A 23,474-nucleotide genomic window follows, 5' to 3' on the forward strand; every position below is an offset into this window, starting at 1 on the left:
AGTGTCGCTACAATAAACATGTACATAATTGAACACCACATATATTAAATGAATATCTATTTTTCGTGTATATACTTGGGCACAAGTAGATTGTACGAGTAACTAGTTTACAAGACATAGTATATTGTGTTTATATCCATCTTACACAATATATATTAGGCATAATACATAAATATAACTCTTAACTTGATTTTAATTAGCAACTATGACATTTAACTTTGAGTGTGCACAAGTAAACACTTAAACTTGTATAAAATTTAACAGATAAACATATTTATCCTACATGACAATTGTGTATCCAACATGTATTATGTCATGTAAAACACATGTGTTTACTTATTCAATTATATGTAAGTTTAAGTGTCTAATTGTATACACTCAAATTGAATAACATTATTATCCATTAAAATCAAATTAAGAATCATATTTATGTATTATGTCTATCGATGCTTAATAATACATCTATGTTACAACACAAAATATATTACTGCCCCCAACAATATACTTGGATTCATTTTGGAGAAAGAAGTGCACCTCAAACTCGACTATTTTTTGTGAACCAAAATAGTGAATGTGGAGAACCAGAGACACCCTATCTATCCCCAACGCTAGTATTTTAAATTTGTAAACAAAACGATCATAACTGTAAGATGAGAAAAATCCATGGCTACTCTTCACTCCTGTTCCTTTTCTTCACTTCACAGCTTTCCCTCTGTAACGTTAAAGTACTCTCGAACTCAGCCAAGGATTTTGCGATTCAATTGCCGATCCAGTAGTGATGATAAGGAGGTCTCATATGTTTTAGTAAATTGTGTATTTTTTTCTCTGTTTAGTAAAATTGCTGACAATTAATTATTCAGGATTATTTGCTGGATGCTCCTGTTTCAGTTGGGGACGGCTTTTCTTTTAGTGGAGGTTTGCTTTCAATTTTGATTATGGATCAACACTATATTCAGAATATCAATTTTGATTTTTCTTTTGTTTAGGGAAGTATTCAGACGAGCCAAGTCCGGCCGATGAATGGTTCGACAGAGGAAAATTTGTGCGTTTTTACATCCTTGTCAAAATTACGCTGCATTTATTTGTTAAAATTCTGAAATTCAGTGATATTAATTTAGGTGAAAGCTTATCCAGTTTCTGGGACTGGGGAGAAAGCAAAGGATCCCATTTTTGGACTTACAATGGGTGAGAGTTCGCAGGCATCATCTGATCTTTTCAGGTGAATCTGGATGATTTATTAGTTTGTTTGAGGGAGTAAGTAGTCTTATATGTAGAAATTGAGGATGGGTTGTTTGCAGGGTTACCCATTGAATGTGATTTTGTGCAATAGATGGTTTTGTGTAGAAAGTGGAAGCTCTAACAATTCTCCCATTCTATTAATCCACGGCTTACCATCACAGGTTACCTTATTTCCTTTAACCATTCAAATTAGGGTCTGTCTTTTGCCATGTAAGTTGTAACCCTTGTCTTGGTTCATAGTTCGCTAACCATGCATCAACTCCTACATTTTACAGGCATACTCTTATCGCAAAGTTCTTCCCATGCTTGAGAACAACTATCATGCTATAGCACTTGATTGGCTTGGTTAGTATTTCACTACTTCCTTTCTTGCATTATCTTCCTAATTGTTTTCCATTCCTAACGCTACCTTAACTATGCATTCATACCTCTACAGTTAGATCAAGCGACTGTTTTTTTTTCTTAAAGAATCCATAGAGTTCCAGTCTCGAAATCTTCAGTGTGAATTTCAAATCCAAAAGAACATCTCCCTCCATCCCATATTATCTGGCGGGTATGAAATTTAAGAAAGAATATGTTGAAACTTGTGGTTAAAATAAGCCTTAAGTATTTGTGTGGCAGCTAAAATGAGAATTCTAAAGCTAATATTTTTTTATATGCAAAAAGGTACTGTATCATTCTTTTGGGACAAATTAAAAGGTAAAGCACGTCACATAAATTGGGTCAAAGGGAAAACCATATTAGAGAGGGACCATGTCTTACCCCTAAATGTGTTACAACATAGAATAATGTTGAGAGAATGTTTACAAAAGAGATGGGTAAGACTTCTTTATGTTTGTAGCTTTCAGAAACGCAATTTCCGGGGACCGAATTGATCATAGATACATAAGTTTAATTAGTCGATTTATTAGTGAACAAGAAAAAATATTATCAAGATGTGTGAATAGATTGACCTTGAAACAACAATGATTAATTACTCTTACTATAAAACAAGCTCATTTTTTTTTTAATCTTTGTTACCTTTTCTCAATAACAAGAAACAATTTGAAAGAACCGAGTCAAGATAATATTGTACATGGTTAGCATTAACCTATGCAACCCAAATAATGAAATCTTTAGTTGTAAAATGGTCCTTGGCTGTATACTAATACTTCACGATCCCATTTGATCATTTCTTAGTGCAGCTCTAACCACATGTCTTTGAATGTGTTTCTATTTCTTATGATACTTAACAGTTTTAACAGCGTCTCCGTGTTATCTTCCATTCTAGTTTTTTCTACTGTTCTTAAATGGTAGTGTGAATCACATCTATCCATGATCCTGTGAGACTATTTGAATAGTTTTCCCTTCTCCTTACAGGATTTGGATTCTCAGATAAGCCCCAACCAAAATATGGATTTGACTATACATTGGATGGTAAGTTATAGTTTCTACACCTAGTAACTATGTTGATTGGACTCTTCAAAAATATCTCCCGGTGTGTGAGAGATCCTCCCAAAGCTATGTACATGTGCCCAAAAAGTTTTTTTGACCGAGCAACCCAACCCAACCTAGTAATATAATAATATCATCATATTATTACGATGTTGGAATCTTTTTTCAAAAGAATGAAGAATTTCTCCTCCTTTTTAACATTCAACTTTTTATTTCCAACAGAATATGTGGCATCCTTGGAATCTGTGATCAATGCTCTTACTGACAAAAAGGTTACTCTTGTAGTGCAGGTATGTTTATATGAAAAAGAAAATTTCTTCTATAAGACCCCCATGCTGTTTAAACTTATATTCAAAACAAACCTGAGCCCCTCCACCCATTCCCATCAATAATGGGGAGGCAGTGCCCCCGCCAGCATGCCTACTTACTCATTTTGCTCTATTTTATTTGACTGTCAGCATCTAACTTGCAGTGTGTTGCTTTTCTTGTGAGATCTAATCTCTGCTTTTGCCACTTTTACAGGGGTATTTCTCAGCAATTGCAATCAAATATGCTAGCAATCACCAGGAAAAGCTGAACGGCCTGATACTTCTAAATCCTCCAGTAAGAATTAATCAACACTTACTGCAATCAGTACATGCATTTATTTGCTGAACATTTTTTGTCATATTCTGCAGATAACTTAATTATTCTGTATATTATGAAATTGCCAGCAAACAAACATATGATGGTTTTCTCGTTTCCTTGGCTGGAGGCCTTTCCTAACTCTAGGACCTTGAACCATATTATTTTACATTCTTTTCAGACATAAGAAAGATAGAACTGTCTTAAGGTTGACGTTAGTCTTGTTTCTTCAACTTCCTTTTCTCCTTCAAATTAGTTGAGTGAAGACATGTTCGGATTCACTAATCCTTTTTTTCTTGGTTTACTGAAGCTTACTATAAATCATGCCAAACTGCCGTCAAGCTTATCTGTTCTGAGCAACTTCTTGTTGGGGGAAATTTTTTGTCAGGTAGGGAGGATGGAAATATTTTCAAGTTTTTTCTGCTTGCTGACATGCATGTTTCTCTGGACTCATCCTTGGTTTTAAATCTGTTGCTATCAGGACCCTCTTAGAGCCAGTGATAAAACATTGCAGAGTTGTGGTCCTTACCAAATAAAAGAAGATGTGGCAATGGTTTACAGAAGACCTTATCTCACATCTGGTTCTGCAGGGTTTGCATTAAATGCGATAAGCAAGGCAATGAAAAAACAACTTAAGGTGCACTTTTTTTTTATCCATGTCTTAATTTTCTAATTAGTAGTTTCAGGCTAATCCAACTCAAGTTTAATTTTCAATGGTTACCAGAAAAGTAATATCTATCCAAAAGTATCTCTTCTCAGTGACAGATGGCTAGAATTATATAGGTCCTTTCTTTTCTTTTCTGACCTGCCTCAAAGGAAGGAAGCAGGTGTCCTTTGCTTTTCTTCTTTTTTCCCTCCTTATACCATTGTTGAAGGCACCTGAGAGGGTGGGGATCTTTTTCTTCTAGTGAGCACCATGGAGCTCACGCGGGATAACAGAAACAAGGAATTCTAGGACCTGATTTTATGGAGGATTTCTAGCTGAAACTGTTTCAATGGAGTTGGGTAAAGAAACTTTCAGTAGAGGTGGCGATTAGATGAGTTTGTAACAAGATGCATCTAACTGTTAGAAAACTAAAACTATGTTTTTTGGGAAGGTCTAGAATAATTGTATAACAATAACAAACAGAAATAATTGGTGTGAGGGTCTCTCTTCTGTCTATCAGAAGAACATTCATCATCCTGCTGACGAATTTCCTGGGATAACCGGGTCGTCATACGGACTGTATTTTATATCAATTATTCATTTGATTGGCTGCAAACTTAGATATGCATTAATGGAAAGGAAGATGAAGATTTACATTTCTTGATTTATTCTCATCGACTTACTTGTAGTAATAGTATAAGATATAGAGGCTTTGATATTGATATCCCACAGCTTTCTAGTATTGCATCAACTGAAAGAATTGACAGAAGCATTTGACACAATCACATCTAACTTCCCATATATCTCGAAGATTACAAATTTCAGTTAACAATGTTTTTGGATCATACAATGTAAAACAACATTAACCTCCACGAAATGTAAGCACAGACCAAGAAGTGTTGATAAAAGGAAGCATGGAGTGGGATATCGAAACAGATTACAACTTTTCTCACTGATTGGGGGATCACAATCAAGACTAAGTAGGTTTTAGTTATGCAGAGCTTGGAACACAAATTTTATCAGACTTATTTTAATCCTTGTTTCTGTTCATTTCAAATGAAAACTTTAAGATGTCATCTAAAATTCACAGAATATTGACTTTTGTACAAACAAAATCTACTTTACAATCCAAATTTCTCCATCCAAATGAGAATAGGAATGTGCTTCAGAGAGCTATATTTGTCAACAGAAATCCCATAAGTTGATTATGCGATAATCAATCAATTCTCTTCTACCTATTAGACCATCTCCAATTCCACTCTATTTACTCTCCATTCTCTATATTTGGAGAGTAAAATAGAGAATTGGGTCTCCAACCACTCTCTAAAAAGCTCTCCATTCTCTATTTGGAGAACTACTATTCACTTCTCTATTTCACTTTTTCATTATTTTAATATTATTTCTACTATTTGTAACTAACATTTTATCTTTCATATAAGGCTATTAATTAAATTTCTTATGTTCGTAATTCTTTTTAAGTATAATATAACATTTTAAAAAATATATTATTAAGTAGATACTACTTTCATCCCGAATTAACAATATTTTAAGTATATTTTTTTTCAATTTTTGTCACTTTACGAGATAATTTGATATTTATTATCATTATTGATTTCACTATGAAGAATGCACAAAATTTAAATGATAAAATGAAAATTTTAGTTTAAAATATAATACATGACATAATAATTTAAATACAAGATAACAGTATAATACATAACATAATGATTTTTAAAAACACAATAATAACTTTGTAATCCGGTAGGCCATTTTTCAGATTTAGCAATATTCGAAAAAAACAGTGTATGATCGAGAGAATTGTTGTGTTTGTGATTGCGCTTGTGCTTGTTGATTACTTTTTTCAATTATTCGTAGTTGTTCTTTAGAATTTAGGATAAAATATAATTTTATACTAAATAAAGACTTTTTAAAAAATAATAATTTATATTATACAAAAATTAATATAGGATGATTATTTTGAAAAAAGAAAGAATGGATTTATATAATGAAATAAGAAAATGAAATTGAAATAGAAATAATTATATAATATTGAGGAGAGAATAAGATTCTTTTTTAAAGAGTAAAATGGAGAATTGGGTTGGAGCTGATTGTCTAAAAAAATAGAGAACTCTATATTTGGAGTGTAAAATAGAGTGCAGGGTTGGAGATGCCCTTAGTCTTGTAAAGAAGAACAGAAAATACTGGATTTCAGTTACTTTGTTCTATCTTCCTCTTCATTTAAGGATATATTAGTCTAAAACTTCCCTAATTTTCAGGGCTATGTTGAGGACACAAGAGCAATACTTATGGATAATAACTGGTCAGTCCAGACAACAGTTTGCTGGGGACAAAGAGACCGCTGGTTAAGCTTTGATGGTGTAGAAGATTTCTGCAAGGAATCAAAGCATCGACTAGTTGAACTTCCTATGGTAATGACACCATTCTGTTGCTCTTTTTCTTGGGACAGTATTACAAATGCAGAGCATTGCTTTCGTGATGAATATCATATTCTTGAATATGCCTTCTGAACCGTCAGTAAATTAAAACCGGGACTTCTGGTCATCCGTCATGTGAGCACCGCTTATTAGAAGTTGATTCGTATTAACAAGTTCAATATTCTTTATATCTTTCTTGTGTTTCAATGTGTTACTGGTTTTTAGAGAAAAGTGTATTTATTTTCTGAATTATGCAGTCAGGACATCACGTTCAGGAGGATAGTGGTGAAGAATTAGGTCAACTCATTGCTGGAATTGTTGGAAAGAGAAGCAGTTTGTGATTGTCATAAGATCTAATCTATGGGTTAAATGGGTAGTCCTTCTGTTGATATATATATATATATATATATATATATATATATATTTATGTATACACATTAGTGTGTTTGCTAATTGTACAACATGATGCATAATTAATATTGTAATGCTGCATGAGATAACACCAGAAAATGGTTTAATTTCATTTTTCAGCTGCTTGACAGTTTTGTGTTTTCACCAATTGTTTCAGATAGAGAATGAACTACACTGTGAAATCATAAATTACTCTGGCTGTCTGAACTATTCTATTTGTTTTTATACATAATTAGGACTTATGGAAATTGACAATGTCCCTCTGTTATCATGGCCTCATGAAGCCCATAAGAATTATTTTAGGTTTCCAGAGCTTGAAGACAGAGGAATAACTGTAACTTGTGTGTATCAGTTTTAAGGGTTAAGATGCAGCCCCTTCAGTCACTATTTTTGTTTCATAGTCCGCTGAAAGGGATCAACCCAACATTGGTCTTCTTTGGCAGCTTTTTTCCATCTATTCTTGAATCTTTCCAATTCTACAAGAGATTGTTTCCGCACCTGCAAATGACTGGGTCTATCATAACATGGAACTAAACTTGGGCATTCTAATTAGTCATGTGCTTAGTCGCTTAATAAGCAATTCAACAATAGAAGATTGTCTAATTGCATTGTGTCAGTGGTGAACAAGCATGTTAGAAAGACAGTGGCAACTGGAAGGATAAGCTACTAAGGTTCTTCTAAAAAAACTAAATGGAACTTACAGCATTTCTTGCATCAGATGGATGAGACTCTGGCAGTCCCTGCAATGATGTTTCAGGTAATTCATCTTATTCAAGAAGTTGATTGTTGAAAGCTAGTTACGTTTGGTACATACCATTTTGTTTGGTAAGGTATCCTGTTTAGGAGTTGTTCCTTGTTCTAAACTACTCTTCTACATAGAAAGACAATCGTTAGGATTTACTGAAAAAATAGGAGATGTTCAATTGTCTACTGTAAATTTATCCCCTTTGGTTTTGCTTGACATACCTCATTTTCTCCACCACCTAGTGTTGGAAGACCATAGTGAACCAAATATTCTGAGTCAACAACCCCAACATTAGTGGTTCGGTTCCCCTATCAAAAATAGTTACAGATCAAACAGGAGAGCAGACGTTTTTTTTTTTTGAATTGATGATTATTTCTGAAAAAAGTAACTACTGGTGCAGGAGCTGATACCTGCGCACAATATCCAAGCTGAAAGTCCACCCCCCATGCATGAACAAAGTCATTCTGTAATATCAAACTTGCCAATTGAATAAGGAATTTGGTGTACGACTAGTGTGTTAAGATCTGAAAGCATACCTGAATTATGTACCATGCACAGCGCCACGATGCTCTTGAAAAAACAGGAGCCATCATTTCCACCCACCTACATGTGAATTCAGAATTCAAAGATGGATAGGAAAGATGTGAAATGAAACACAATTCTTTCTGGCCAATAATATAATATTACCCAGTGCATGGAGGTTCAGTACTGTCTCCGTAGCACCTCCTTCCAGGACCCTTTATGTTTATTGTCCTCCTGTTTCAACCATAAGAGTACATCCTTTCAAGAAGATCCAACTTATAACTGATAAAACCAGTCACTGATCATGAAAGTAATAATACTACCTGTGCACTCTTGACCCTTCTTGTCGCGCTGTAAGTTTGTGGTGAATTTCTGAAATATCTGCATCGATTGCTGGCTGTGATATATGAAGACCTTCTTCTTTTATTATTGATAAATATCTGTATGCAGGTGGAGATTAATTTTCTGGTTGACATTTCATGGATCTTAGTATGAAGATATATCTTTTTATTACCGCCCAGCATTGAAATTTTCGACTCCAAGATCTTCATCCCAGAGGAATATGTAAGCATACTGTGCAACAATATCTGGGTGTAAGAACCTCTTCGCAAACCACCTAAAATAACAAGAGACAGTTAATGGTTTTACCATTATAGAATAACACATGGTGTGTGTGGGGAAAACAAGTATGGGATGGAGTTGAGGATACTGACTCTCAGCTCGGAACCCACAATGTCGTAAATTTTGGATAGCAGGTCTGACTTTGGATTAAAGGCTCATACCATTTAGTTTGATTAATAGCAGAAATGTGAATAGCAGTGCTACTCCATTCAAGATCATTCCATTCATTGAGGAGGCCGTCATAGTGAAAAAGCATAATGACAAAATCAGTATGTGGAAACTGCAAATGAGATTGATAGTATTATATATACTAGTTAGTTAGATGGCTAGGGCTAGGATGAAAGATGATGAATATGTATTGGGTCTCACCTTGTTTACAATTTCATTTACTTTCTTTTTCTGCTTAATTCCAACTGCCATAGCTAGTAAGCTCATTGGTGATTTTGATTTCTATAAGGAAACCTCTTAAAAAGTTTTTAAAAAATTAAAAATAGTTTACAAGACGAGCAAATGTATAGTGAGTGATATACCCTTTTATTGGGGGCGCCCCAGAGCGGATGCATCTCTAAATCAGAGGTCTTAGCCACAATACCTCTGGGTAATGTCTCACTTCCTTCAGGCTTGCACTCATCCTATAATAAATTGCACATTAATTTCACATTAACTACACAACTATTTATTCACAAAATTTAGATGGTCCCAACCTCACACATCGATCTATGTTTCATCATTCTGAATGCTTCAACCATTTCCCATCCTATTACTTTCTGTACCAATTAAGAAAAATATCAATTATAACTAGACTGTGGAACACGACTTGTGTCAAAGTATTGTGGTTCTAAATTAAAGTTATGTTAAATGTATAAAAAAAACATGTTAGGTGAAAAGTTGGAAATTAAAGTATTACCAAAAAGGAAAAGAATAACTCATTTTGAAACAGATTAAAAGAAAAATAGGTAATTCTTTTTGTGACATTACCTCTTTACATTCAGTGATGACGAAGGCGCTTCCTATAAACAAAGCAGCGAAAAGCAGAATTGCACAGGCAATTAGGCAATTCCAACCTATCAATTTCTTTTTCTTAGTATCAGCCATGGGAACTTTAAAAAAAAAAAAGAGGAGAAAGGGTGATCCAATTCATTTTCCAATAGTATAGTATATAGTTAATAGAGGTCAACGGGAGATAATAGTGGAAAGTTGCTTCAACTCTACAAAAAGTTAGGCCAAATGGCGGAAAGTAGAAGATATTGACTGCTTATATCTCCAACCATGGGACTTGTTTTTTTTTCTTTTCCTTTCCAAATAACCACAAAACACATTCATTTTTCATGAAAACATATTACGTCATACCAGACACACCCTTAATTTAAAATAAATTTTACTCGAATCTAAAGTTCTCTACTATTTAGATGCATCAACAACCCACTCAACAAGTTTATAGTGTGTTATTTGCATACCAAGGGGATTGGATGAATTTCAAACACTCAAATGGAATTCATCATGTCTAGTGCTAGTAATAGTGCATCACGATTGGGAGGAGGCCTAACTGTCGTGTAGGTTACATAAGTTGGAGAGGGGACTCATCGCACTCACAAATTATTGATTTGATCGTAGCCGTGTAGAGATTAGGGGATCTAGTATTAATTGCCACCAGGTTAGGAGCCGCGATCGCAAGGTGGGTTTCACAATCATGACGAAAGGGGTATGCGAAAAATATTAGTTTTTTTCCTAAATCGGGATTAAGCATTTCATAACATATTTTGAGTTCTACAATAGACATGATTTTGGAGTTATTTTTGAGATTTGTCGTGGGTGTACCAATCTTATCTCCTTATTGTTATTTAATTCATGTCTTGGGTTGAAAATCGGGAATTTGAATCCCAAAACTAGGAATATGGGAATTTGATATTTGATTCTCGATTTGTATTTCAATTTTGATGTACATTGATGTTTAAGACCTATGTAGCTATGAGTATTTCAAATTTGGAAGAAAGTTTAGTTTTGGCCTAGGGGGATGGGTATAATGACCCTCCAGGTCATTAATGTATTTATTTCGTTTTGTTCGCCGTTTGAAGTGTTCCTATAAGTGACCCAAAGTCATTTATGAGTTCATGTCTTTTGTCCGTCGTCGAGATATGTGAATTCCTGTTTTTTTTTTTTGGAGCTTTTGAACCTTGAATTGATCATTTTTATCGAAAACTCACGAAGATGAACTCAAGAATTCAATTATGACAATTCCACCAGCTCCAGAATCATCATTTTAGGCTAGTAACATGGTCAAGACTTTTAGTATGAGAACGTGCGATTGGTGATGTAATTCTCGCCATGAATTACGAATAGAAATGCGGAAATCAAAGACAAGAAAGAAAGATAGAAGATGAGATACAAAAGAAGGAACAATTGACAACTAAAGGACGTATTAAATCCTAAAAACTCCAAATACAATCCCTAAACAAACACATAATCAAGCTAAATTGATTGACAGAAGAAAGGGAAATCAAAAGCTACCTAAAGGTATATAAACCTAAAGATCTCAATCGATTAATCCGAATCAAGCATCGAATCTTTTACGAAGACCTCAAGGAAATTGAGTCTCTCAAGGAAATAGAATCTCCAAGCAACCCGCGTTTCTAAACAAAGTTCAAAAGAAGCTTCATTAAGCTCTCAAGTATCTCAATGGAGATCCTATTCATCAATCATTTATATTCAAAAATATCTACCTAAAATGAACCTCAAAATACCTATTTATGGTTGTAGGTAATTATTACAAAAGAGGCGCAAACAAAATGGAGGAAAGGGCGAGCTGGATCGTGCTAGCCTGATGGACTTGGTGAGTCACCGATTGATCTCCAGCGCACCAAAGGTGCTAACTTCCTTTTAGCTCCCTAGAACTTTAGGAGATCTTAGAACCCTCACCGAATAAGCTTGGCGAGTCACCTGTTGATCTTTAGCTCGCCGACTAAGACACATTCTTAGCTTCACATTGCTTGCTTCGTTAAACCTCCCACACTCCAAGCTATGATCCAAACATGATATGGCTTAATTGGGAGCTCCTTCCATGCACATATGTTACTATGCACGACATAATATCCCCTTTTTGTAATCAACTCAAGCTCAAAAACCCAATACTTTGAAGTTCCCAAACTTGGCCGTGAGTGAATGGTCTTGAGGTAATCTGAATTGAATTATTCTCTCCTTACTGAAAATGATTCGTCCTCAAATACAAAACATGCTAAACCATGGGGAAAGCAAATAATAACAAGATCCTCATGGCATGAGGGTTAGTGTTAGCACTAACTATTCTATTACCATGCCAAGGATGCATAAATTTAACATATAACCAAGCATCAAAATGTTTAACACGGGTTTTGTAACCTATCAAAACAAGAGATGCACTAAAAAAAAGCCCCAAATACTGGGTTTTTTTTTTTTTACTGTGGAGGGTAATATAACCCTAATAATTTACATTAAATTGTGGAGGTTTGATTAACCCCTCCAATTTATTTTGTCAATTTAAGGAGTCGTAACTGCCGCAATCGTCAAAATTAAAATTCCCTAAAATAACTTACTAACTTATTCTATATGTCATTTGCCTCGGCTTTTTAGTTATTTCCCTCATTTTTCCCCAAATATCTTCCTCAGTCTTTTCCTTCTCTAACAAAGCAGCACTGCCGGTCCGATGCTGTGGTTTCAATTTCGCGGTAAGATCCGGCGGTGTTGAAAAATGTGGCGCTATTATTGGTGGCGGAACTCATTGTAAAAGACTTGTTTTCATGTAAAAAAACTTCAATAGTTTGCTTAATTGTTGAAGTGGAGATGGAGAAGAGGCCGGAATGAGTTAATACCTCAGATGGTCACTCAACTATAAACTCTTCTCTCAGAAAGTCACTCAACTTTCAATTTTTTCACTAAAAAGTCACTCAACTATGCACTTCTTTCTTAGAAAGTCACTCAACTTTGAATTTTAACTCAAAAGTCACTCAACTATCCACTCTTTCCTCAGAAAGTCACTCAATCTATTAAATTATTTTTTAATTAAAATTTATTGATATTAATTATTTATATAACAAACCAAAAATTTTAAAAAATAAATTAAATCATATAGTGATCCACCCACCTAACCCGACCCATTAAAAAAATTGATATGACCCATTTTATTTTATCTTTAATCCTAAATTAATCCCTCTCTTTAAACCTTGAATTATGATTAAAGACAAAATAAAATGGGTCATATCATGTTTTTTAATGGACCGGGTTACATGGGTGGATCACTAAATGGTTTAAATGGTATTTTTATTTTTATTTTTTTTGATTTGTTATATAAATAATTAATATCAACAAATTTTAGTTAAAAAATAATTTAATAGATTGAGTCACTTTATGAGGAAAGAGTAGATAGTTGAGCGCTTTTGAATTAAAATTCAAAGTTGAGTGACTTTTTGAAAAAGAAGTGCATGGTTGAGTGCTTTTGAGTGAAAATTGAAAGTTGAATCACTATCTGAAAGAACAGTGCATAGTTGACCATATGAGGTATTAACTCAGGCCAGAATCAGACGATTTTGATTTCTCTGAGTTACAATTTTCTGGTTTAAGGTAGGATTATATTTCTCACAGGTTATAGTCTCTCTCGTTTTTTGATTTGCTTTTCAATTGTAACTAAACATTCATCTTGCATGTTGATTGAAAAATTGTGTTACGTAGTTAGATTTGTATTTTTACGTTACCGGTACTACTGAAATTAAGATTCCTTCTTCCTTCCACCACCGCAGCTTCTCTTTCCTCCTTCAGGGAAACATTTGAGCCCTTCGTTTATCAAAGATTTGAAGTTTATCTTTTAAGTGTACTTTGTGTTGGCCATTAATATGTATTACTGTCAATTACCGTTGATGACATTATTTTTCAAATAATATATCTATCTATGGTTATAACTGTTGTGTTTGCAATTGATAGGTTTCATTGTGAAGTATAACATGTATGGAAAAAAATAAAGAATAAAGCCCTAAAGTTTTATAATCACAGGGTTCTTATTGTCTTGTTTCCAAGTGATTATTAAGTTAATGTATCATTTATAATTGTTTTGATTTAGTAATTTAGAGATTTTGTTTGCTTCCAAGTGATTATTTTGATAATGTATTATCTCAACTCTTGTCAAAACTATACTGGTCAAGAAAAGATGGTGAGACATCTGATTGTTAAAAATGTACGACCTCCTTGTATTTTTTGCCTGTGCAAAGAAAAATCCGAGTAGAAAACATCAACGGATCTCGCTGGGAATAGACGTTGATAAAAGCAACCTGAGACCCCAGGAGCAGAATACAATCGGTGGCTATTGGAATCAAAGAATTTCTCCATGCCATTATTAGCCAAAAGTGGCAACAGCTAAAACAGTGTGTTGTTGACAGGTTGATTCGTATTGCTTCCTCATGTGTTCGACAATCTCGTCGATTATGTAAATGTTGCTGTCATTTGTGTATTAAATAGCATATAAAAGTGAGCACATTGTTCAATTTTCTTTTCCCTTTTATGTTCATGTAAATTCTTACGCCTCCTACCTATTCGAAAGAGTTTAACTAGTGCTCTACTTTCTTGCAGAAAGGTAGGTTACAAGAAACGCTGCATTTAGGACTATTTTTTGGTTTGTGTAAATCACTAAAGTATGCAAAACATGTCATGTTATGAGAACATTAACTGTTTTAGTCGTTATCATGTTAATTACATCTCATTTCAATCCCAAACAAGATATAATACGCTATGTGAATCCTCATTTCTTCATTTAAGTTCATATTAACAAAGTTTTATTACTCCCAATTTTTACATTCTCTGTAGTTGTTCTATGCGGAGAAGTGATAGATAAGTACATAATCAAGTAAGTGACATGCTTTAACCAATAATTACAATGCAGGGATAAATTTTATGTGTTACCAGAGGAGTTTTATTTTGTGGTTTGGTGAAGTTCATAGATTCTACAACCTGCTAGATTTCTGAGCTAATATAAAATTTGTATTGGAGGCCAAGATTAATATAGTTAGCCTCCATTCTGCTGCTAAAATTTTGAATTCCTCTGTGACTGTGACATTTTAGTATCAGCAGCCTTTCAGAAGCTACTTTCAAATGCTTTCAAGTTGTTTTCTTTCGCTTGTTGTTATTGTTTTCTTTTCTTTTTTTGTCTCGTGCAGATAATGCAGGCTACATTACGTAAAGATGCCAATCCAGAGCTTGCCTGTGCTATTGATACATGGAGTCTAGGTTGTACTGTAATTGAAATGTTTAGTGGACAGTCCTCTTGGAACGGATTAGACGGGGTAAGCCGCGTTAACAAACTTTGAGCCTATTAGTTTGTCACATGGTAGTATCATAGCCAAAGACGCTATGTTTCTCGGACTCTCCAAAAATGCTAATGCACTATTTTTGAAGGATCCAACATACACCCCCACACTGTTTTTGAAGAGTCCGAGAAGCATAGCTAAGAAGGAACAAGCAAGAAAAATCATGGACAATATTTTTTTGATTCCAAATTTGATGTATAAACAATCATGTATTTCATTTTGTAGGTGAAAGCAAATCACCACCTGTACTAGAAACGTCATCTCCGGAAGGAAAGAATTTTCTTCGGTGCTACTTTCAGAGAAAACCTGCAGATAGGCCTACATTTTTTATGCTACTTGAGCATCCTTTCTTAAGTAATACTAATTTGCATAAACATAGTGCTACTGTTTTAGGTTCCTCAGAAGATTTTTTACGGATGAAATGAGAACTGTGGTTTTTAACATATCGAACAAGAATGTACTTTTAAGAAAGTGTATTTTTTAAAGTGTAGCCTTCCCTACTCAACTGACTCTATGGCACAGGTAAACATAGCAATGTCCATAGAGTTACAGTGGAGTGACAGTCGGAGCATGTGGTCTTATTAGTTTGAGTCAACAGAGGTAAACAATTGTGGAATGTTAGTTTAGAATATTACTACTGCTCCGTTTCTAGTTTTTGTCCTTTTATGATTGTAGATGTTTTTAGTTTTTTATTGATATATATTATTTTATGAGATCTGTACGTTGTTTGATTTACATAATTTCTGAATAGGATGTTAAAACAAATAGACATATGATAAACTAATATAATATAAAATGCATAATAATAAGGGTTATGGGCTAATTTTGTTTGTTTCTATGTGAATGTACCACCAAATGATTGTGGCCCTGGATGAATTAAATCACCATTGCGGAATTTCAGCTTTCTTAGGTGAGTATTGATTATCCAAAATCATTTTTTTAGAATTACTATATAGTTGAAGATTCTTTTTGCAATGAATATATATGTACATGTGCAGACGTTTAGGATCTCTTTAGTTCTTATTTTCGGCCACTTTTATACTTCTTATTATGATAAAGAAGAGAGCAGGTAGAGCTTATGATCTGGCTGCCCTTAAATATTGGATTGTATGAGATCTGTACGTAGTTTGATTTCACAGCCAATGAAATACTGTATGAGGTCGATACGTAGTTCAATTTTACAACCAATTAAAAGTACTGCTTTGATGTGTTTAAGAACAACCCTTAAGGCAGGTTTAAACTAGTCATTCTGCACACCATGTTATCATTGTTCCTTTGTTTCTCTATAACTACTCATGCCAAGTGTTACATTTTATCTTTTGTTATTTGCAGGGATCCCTAAGTTCATACTGATTTCTGTGGATGATATAGGGGAAGGAAGGTTGACTGCTTTGAGATCCCAGTAGATTTGATTGGAGAACCTCTTGAAAAGTTATTACGTGCAACATAGAGATTCACTAAGCCATTGATTGGTATTAGATAATTAGTTTTGATAATGTAGTTGCATGATTGGATTGGGTCATAATGATTAGAGTGAATTATGTGTTTAGCGATTGACCGGAGTAGTAAGGATAAAATCAATGTACTCATGGTGGAGTTAAGTACATTTGTATGGCATAACTAAGCTTTTCCAACCAAATGATATGCAAACATTTTTTCTTAGCACTGTAAAGGTTCTCCATTGATCTTTTTTCTTAATTGTTGGCAGCAGTATGATTACTTGTAAATTTATGTTTGTGTAAATTATTATTGGCTTAATTAACTTTATGCTTCAATAAAAGAGCATTGTTCCACTGTTTGCAAGAACATAGGAAGATAATTCAAGAATTGTGGAGTTTCAACCCCGCTACTTTGTTAATTATATACCAGAGGTTGTGAGAACCGCTAGAATTTGAATTGTACTTCTCTAAGAATGAATCTGTGGGGGTTTAAACTGTTATAAAAATAAACCCTGAATCTTGTTACAGGGGTTAGTGAAAAGCCCCCAGAAATTAATTGTGGCAGACCTAACAGTGGGGATTGGTGAAACCTCTGGTACAACAAATTGTGGGGGTTGCTTACCCCCAGTATGTAAAATAAACCCCCGCTATATAGGTTTTTTTTTTTTTTTGTAGTGATACTTGGTTACTTAAGGAACTGTGACAAAGGGGTACAACGAAGGAACCATTACAGTACTTAGGCAACCACACATGTAAACCCTCATTGGTTCCATATTTCAACAAGCAAAATTCTCTTTTAATTCAAGTAGAACATGAACACCCTCGTACCTAGGTGAAAAGTCATAAATAGTGTTAACCCAAGTTATGACTCCACCCAATGCAATTCTACCCCCATAAGATGCACAATTAACAAGATCATGACGAATTTAAGATAAACTTCACCTTCTCTTGACAAATAACTCCTACCCCCATAAGATGCATAATCAACAAAATCATATTCGAAGCAAGAGTAAAGAAAAGAGTTTAGGAAACTAACCTTCCCCATACACAATGTAGGCCCCTCAAGTAGATTGTAAACCCTTAAGAAGAAATTTCCATCATAGGTAAAAGTGTCAATAGACTCATCCAAATTATGCCTATTATCTTTACCAAGTATCACAACACAAGTGCCATAATTCAACTCATTACTGGGGTGAAATGGAAAAGAAATCCATGAATTTGTATCAAGTATACCCCCTTTTGTACGACTGACACTCTTATCTTCTAAAATCATAATTTATTAAAAACGTGAGCGTCATCCTATTTAAACTGGTAACAAAGAAAGGTGTCTCGCAAATCAATTTCATCTAAGATGTTTTCATAGGTATGACTACTAGTAGTCGTAAAATCATTCGTCATACCATTAAGAATTGGAACACACCAAGAAGAAGTAAGTGAAAAAGAAATACCACCTTTCTTTTCATCATAATCCTTCCCCAAAGAGTACTCTCATCTTCCAAAAAGAGATTTCAATATTTGGGGGGGGGGGGATCTTCATACCATAGTGGATTATTATGAAAAGTATAACTATCAAGAACTACACTACTCTCATGATTCACCCGACTAGACACCCCACTAGGAGTGATTTCTTCATCTTCAAACAAGATATTGTACTTAAAGAGGGAATGATCAACCACCAGGGGAGACTTAAAACATTTATGTTCACCCTAAAAAAGACACATAATTTTTTGAAGCATTTTTGAGCACATGATCTCTGTGAGCAAAACAAGTAATAGGATCTTCCACAAAAGATGTGCTCAAAGAATCACTTCTACTCAAATGATTAATATTATTATCAGCATCACCAAATTGAGGTTCCTTAATCACATCACAAGATTCGTCAATTAGTGAACTACACTCAAATGCTGGTTACTCAACACAATTTTCATATGATAATGAACTATTCCTCAAATCACGGTGTCAACATTAGGTGGACACATATCAATCTTACTAGAAGAATCTATTCGATCATCAACAGGGTCAACTAGTGTATCCACACTCTCAATATGTACATTATCAACACATGGTAAATAAACATTAAGCTCACATAAACACAATCTATCCTTCACGCTTTTGTTCATTTGTAATTGTAAAACTATTACATTTAGCTATTGTACATTGACGCTCACAAGAAAGATCTTCTTTACCTTGGAATGACACTCTCTTAGAAATGTTCCTACACCCCAAAGTACATCGATCACACCTTAGATGGTAGGCTCTTTGTTGGGAACTCGTGTTCCTCCATTAATGATGCTTGTACCTACATAAGAACCCTTAAAAAGTGAAGGATAAACAAAAGTGTTCGATTAAGATTGTAGCAACCCCGTTACTTCATTCAACTCAAACTCTCTTTTTTCCACTCTAAGGTTGCCACCTTGCTCTCCATTACCGCTCTCAATATTTTTTCTCTCATTGTGTACCTTAGTAGAGGAGTAAATAGATGTTTTCTCCATTAATACATAACATACTTGGACAATTTTTGCTTGTTTGGAACCCAATGTTTGTTGAACCAATTGGGTCCAAAATACAAGTGGCAGAAGTCCATGGGTATTACATCACGCCATACTTCCTCATACTATTCACTGTGTGTGAAAGAGTACTTTACAACTTTGGTAGCCTAACACCCCTCCATGGTGTATAAATAACGTCTTGATATTTGGGGTGGTATTAAGTAGCCTACTGTAGATGGAGTTTGGATTGCAACAGTTATCGAGGACAAGATCAAACCCAAATCTCTACAAATGTCAACCTCAACCATTATCCTAAGAACTTGTCTTGTAGGGTCAACATTATAAAGATTTGTGTACCCCTTTGACACATACTTGAACCTCATAAGCCCTTTCAGTTGTTCCTATGTCAAAGGGTTGTCATTTTCATTGAGTTTTCGAAGCCATCCCACATGTTTCCACCAACTCAATGAAAATCTTTAAAGTGTTCTAGGGCATATATGGATTGCTCAATGTCTTGCAATTCATGGTTTCAAAACTTCCATTCACACTGCCTCTCCCAATCGAGATATGCCCCAGGATCATACTTTACTTTAAGAAAGGAAACTAACCCTTTTGGTATTGTGACCCCTTACACATCCCCCATATTTGCCTTGGTTCCTATATCATGACAAATGTGAATTAAAATGAGAAGGGTAGGATGTAGCATACTTACCCGTTAGAGATACACACTCTCTTCTTCCCATAGGATGACTTCAACTTGAAATAGTATAACCACACACACCGTTTCAACCAAGGCAACGATTACCACAAGACAAATAATATGAATCTTCACAAGCCTTAGGGGCATGCTATCATAATTCTTATATAAGAGAGTATTATATGTCACCTAACCTTCATCCTTTGGATGAGAAGTGTAATATGTTTCATCACCATCATAGGAGCCAACTTTACTTTTAGAGTGGGAGAAAGATCTCTCACATGCTCCATCATCATCATCATAGGAGTCATCAGTAGGTTCATCATCTTCTCCATATACACTATAAGAGCTATTATCACCATCTTCCTCATATTCTCCTCCAGAATAGTAGCTCGCATTCCCATTCGACTCTTGATCATGGTTGTCATCATAACCTCCATAATCACCATCATCCTCACATTCATAGCCTCAATAACTACAATTATAGTCTCTCATATCATAGTCACATGGGTCTAAGGACATTGATGACATATTTCCTTATAAATTTGTTGTACCTACAAAATGACCAAATTAACAAGGTTAGTAGTAAAAGCTCATCACCAACACTCACATTTTATCACTCTTAATTACCTCATAACAAGGTTAGTAATAAAATTCACATCACCAACTTACTCCCTGTATCTATTCAAATTAGTTTGGTGAGCCACCGAAGTACCCTCAACCCGCCCAATTTTTCAGAGACTCAATTTCATTTATCGAGGCGCTGAATCGGTTTTTTAAGCATGACTTAGCTCACCCAATTGACTTTATAGCACACCTGTGGCCTATGACTTTGCACTTCTTGTTTTCCCCTTGTACTTGACCTAGTACTTTCTCCTTTGGTAAATTCCCTTCTAAACCAACACAACTACTCTTTCCTCCCCTCTCTTTTGGATCAAACACCTCCTTTTTATGATTATCCTCCTCGAAGATTTGAAGATCCCCAAGAACACTAAGAACAAGGTGAAGACCAAAAATTAAACCCTCAATAATTAGCTCAGAATTTTATGAAATTTGAGATCTAGGTTACCATTGATGTAGGAAACAAACCACAATACTTTATTTTCAAATCCTTGCCAAAACCTTCAGATTTAAACCAATTTCCTCGTTTCTTCTAGTCATGAAGAACACCATGAACATGAAGAACGCCCCATTTTCAAACCCAATAGATTTCTACGCCATTTTCACTCAATTTCATATATGAACTCCTAATTAAAGAGATCAAACCTCAACACTAAAGAGTCTCCAATTTCACCTAGATCTGAAAAAACTCACTTGATGTTCTTCAAGCTTCTTCAATCAATAATGACAAATGCTTCAATCCTACCCTAATTAATACCAAATCTCAGATATATGCTCAAGTAAGGCTAGGAAACACTAATATAGCCTTAGAAATTTCAAACAAGACTCAAATCAATAAAATGTTTTTATGGTTTTCTTAAAAAATGTTTTTGACTTTTTTTCTAGTAAAAATGCAAGACTAGAATCATAAGAGCAAATATAATCCAAGATCTCATATTAAATGATGTCATTCTCACCACAAATAACAGATGGAAATGAACAAATTAAAGACAAGATAGAAGGATACAAGAAGAGATACAAGAGAAAGAACAATTGACAACTAAAGGATATATTAAATCCTAAAACCTACAATTATAATCCCTACAAAAAAAAACCTAATAAAGATAAATAGTTTTATACAAGAAAAGGATATCAAAATCAAACTAAAGGTATATTAAACCTAAGGACCTCAATCGATTAATCTGAATCAAGAGCCGAATCACTTACGAAGACCTCATGGAAATTGAATCTCCAAGCAGCCTCCTTTCTAAAGAAAGCTCAATAGAAGTTTCACTAATATCTCAAGTCTCTCAAAGGATATCCAATTAATCAATAATTCATATTCAAAAAATTCTACCTTAAATGAACCCCAAACTAACTATTTGTAGTTTTAGGTAAATTATTACAAAAGAGATCCAAAAATGGCCCAAAATAGGGAAAAGGGTGATCTGGGTGATGCTCACTTAATGGACTCGGCGAGTCACCTATTGAAATTCAGCTTGTCGAAGGTAGCAACTTCCTTGTAGCTCCCTTGAACTTTAGGCAATCTTGGGATCTCGCCGAAGCAGTTTTGTGAGTCACTGATTGACCTCCAGCTCGCCGATTGAGACACCTTCATCGCTTGTCCTTCCTTGGTTATTTAGACCTCCCACACTCCAAGATACCATCCAAACAAAGTATTGATCAATTGGGAACCTTTCCATGCACATATGTTACTATGCAAGGCATGGAATCCCCTCTTTCTCATCATCTAGCTCAATAACCTCTACCCTTGTGAACAATCCTTCAATACTTTGAAGTTACCAAAATAGTCTATGAGTGAATGGTCTTGAGGTATTCTGAATTGCATCAATTAGACATTTTAATGTTCGAGTTAATGTCTAAGTTTGACTTTATTCAACATTTTGGGTAAATAATATGAGAATTTTTACGTGGTTATCTCCAAAAATTTGAGTTTGGTCTAGAACGACCCTTCGTGCGGATCATAAGTTTTCCATACTAGTATCAAGCCTCTTCGTGCATTTTGACTTAAATGTAGTAGGGTGTGGGACCCATTTTATGTCAAAAAAACCTTTTATAGAAGTTTTGACTACTTCTTTGAGTTTAGAATGTCGAATTTGATTGGGTTACATATCTCGTTTGTGTGCACGGGGATCCAAACAAATCCCGAAATGCTTGAGGGACTTTGCTGATATTTTTTTTTGTGCTTAAGTGCTGGTGCAGACGCTTTAATTCCCCTAGGTTCGCTTAAGAAAAAATCACTTTTACGACCAGGGCTCTACTTTAGTGAGGCTAGCCTAGCTAGGCGGTAGCCGCTTAAGCGGCTCTTGCATCTCTTAAGATAGCCTCGCTTTTGATGCTAGGGTCCACTTTAGCAAGCTTCACCTTCACAGCCAAGGGATTATAAATTAGGCCCCCTATTTGAGGCATGATACTTAAGCAGCGTTAGTGACCACTTAAGCGGTTATCAAACACTCTTTTAGTAAAGTCTTGGGCGGAAATTTCAGCCCTCATTCAAAATTAATTTAATGATTTATCCTTCGTTTGAGATCTAATTTTAGTGATTCGAAGTCGTAGGTGATTGTGGAGATTGTGGCTACACTATGGAGTGATCAGAGTTTGGTGGGCTTTCCCTGTTTGAGGAGAATTATCGTGAAGTTACTGTGGTGTCCTTTGTGTTTGGGTTGTGTGATCATTAATTACTTGTTGTTATTGTTCATTGCTCTGATACCCAAATTGTGTTCCATTACGAAACACATTTTTAGGGTACTGTTTAGGACCTTTTGATGGGTTTATTTTGGAAATAATTATTCCACAATTCTCGTTTAACTCTGAAATTAGTTTATTTCCATTTTATGTGACTTTGATAATTTATTTGATGGTAAATTAATTAATTGATTTCCAAGTCAAATATTCATTAGCTCAAGATAGTAGAGTTTTTAGATGGTACTTGATTAAAAAAAGCAACTATTCATTCAAAAACTTAACTAATTGTTTAAAATAATTTTTAATATTATTCACAATAATGATCTATCCTCAGTATCACCTTAAAAGTTCAATTGTGCTTTTATTTTGTATTATTTTATATTGATGAAGGATTTGTAAAACTTATCAAATTGGTCAACACGATAACCACTTGTCCAATGACCTTTAATGTAATTTTGAGGACAAGAATTACCTTCACATTTTTAAGGGCTAGTTGGAGAAATCACAGTGTTCTTAATTTTTAACACAATAATTACTATT

At 34.6% G+C, this 23,474-nt stretch overlaps 2 protein-coding genes and 1 long non-coding RNA gene across 7 annotated transcripts; 2 read left to right on the forward strand and 1 right to left on the reverse strand.

Moving 5' to 3' along the window:
- The first annotated feature begins 507 nt into the window (after positions 1 to 507).
- Positions 508 to 6,933, forward strand: LOC101263149 (uncharacterized). 2 transcript variants are annotated; one of them, XM_004246948.4, is made up of 13 exons: positions 508 to 789; positions 861 to 915; positions 987 to 1,042; positions 1,119 to 1,219; positions 1,331 to 1,400; positions 1,515 to 1,584; positions 2,599 to 2,655; positions 2,896 to 2,963; positions 3,196 to 3,276; positions 3,608 to 3,685; positions 3,779 to 3,934; positions 6,220 to 6,372; positions 6,636 to 6,933. In XM_004246948.4, the coding sequence occupies exons 1-13, from the start codon at positions 664 to 666 to the stop codon at positions 6,717 to 6,719; spliced, it is 1,155 nt and encodes a 384-aa protein (XP_004246996.1). In that variant the 5' UTR covers positions 508 to 663; the 3' UTR covers positions 6,720 to 6,933. The 2 variants fall into 2 exon arrangements, with proteins under 2 accessions (XP_004246996.1, XP_010326244.1); XM_010327942.3 differs by having other exon boundaries at positions 514 to 789; positions 6,220 to 6,513.
- Positions 6,876 to 10,733, reverse strand: LOC101263455 (uncharacterized). Of its 4 annotated transcripts, none has more exons than XM_069288733.1 (14): positions 9,656 to 10,733; positions 9,382 to 9,444; positions 9,208 to 9,309; positions 9,047 to 9,127; positions 8,839 to 8,957; positions 8,571 to 8,672; positions 8,380 to 8,496; positions 8,222 to 8,290; positions 8,071 to 8,137; positions 7,945 to 7,962; positions 7,756 to 7,842; positions 7,604 to 7,657; positions 7,491 to 7,529; positions 6,876 to 7,287 (listed from the first exon to the last, which is right to left on the reverse strand). In XM_069288733.1, exons 1-14 carry the CDS (start codon positions 9,770 to 9,772, stop codon positions 7,174 to 7,176), a joined length of 1,149 nt encoding a protein of 382 aa, XP_069144834.1. In that variant the 5' UTR covers positions 9,773 to 10,733; the 3' UTR covers positions 6,876 to 7,173. The 4 variants fall into 4 exon arrangements, with proteins under 4 accessions (XP_069144834.1, XP_019071284.2, XP_010326243.2 ...); XM_019215739.3 differs by having other exon boundaries at positions 7,604 to 7,660; XM_010327941.4 differs by having other exon boundaries at positions 7,945 to 7,998.
- A 3,203-nt stretch (positions 10,734 to 13,936) lies between these two features.
- Positions 13,937 to 16,668, forward strand: LOC104649191 (uncharacterized). The gene is made up of 3 exons (XR_743132.3): positions 13,937 to 14,979; positions 15,229 to 15,913; positions 16,336 to 16,668. It is a non-coding gene; the product is annotated as an uncharacterized lncRNA (long non-coding RNA).
- The last annotated feature ends 6,806 nt before the right edge of the window (positions 16,669 to 23,474 follow it).

This window comes from Solanum lycopersicum, chromosome 9, assembly GCF_036512215.1.
Source record: "Solanum lycopersicum chromosome 9, SLM_r2.1".
In the NCBI taxonomy this organism is placed as follows: domain Eukaryota; kingdom Viridiplantae; phylum Streptophyta; class Magnoliopsida; order Solanales; family Solanaceae; genus Solanum; species Solanum lycopersicum.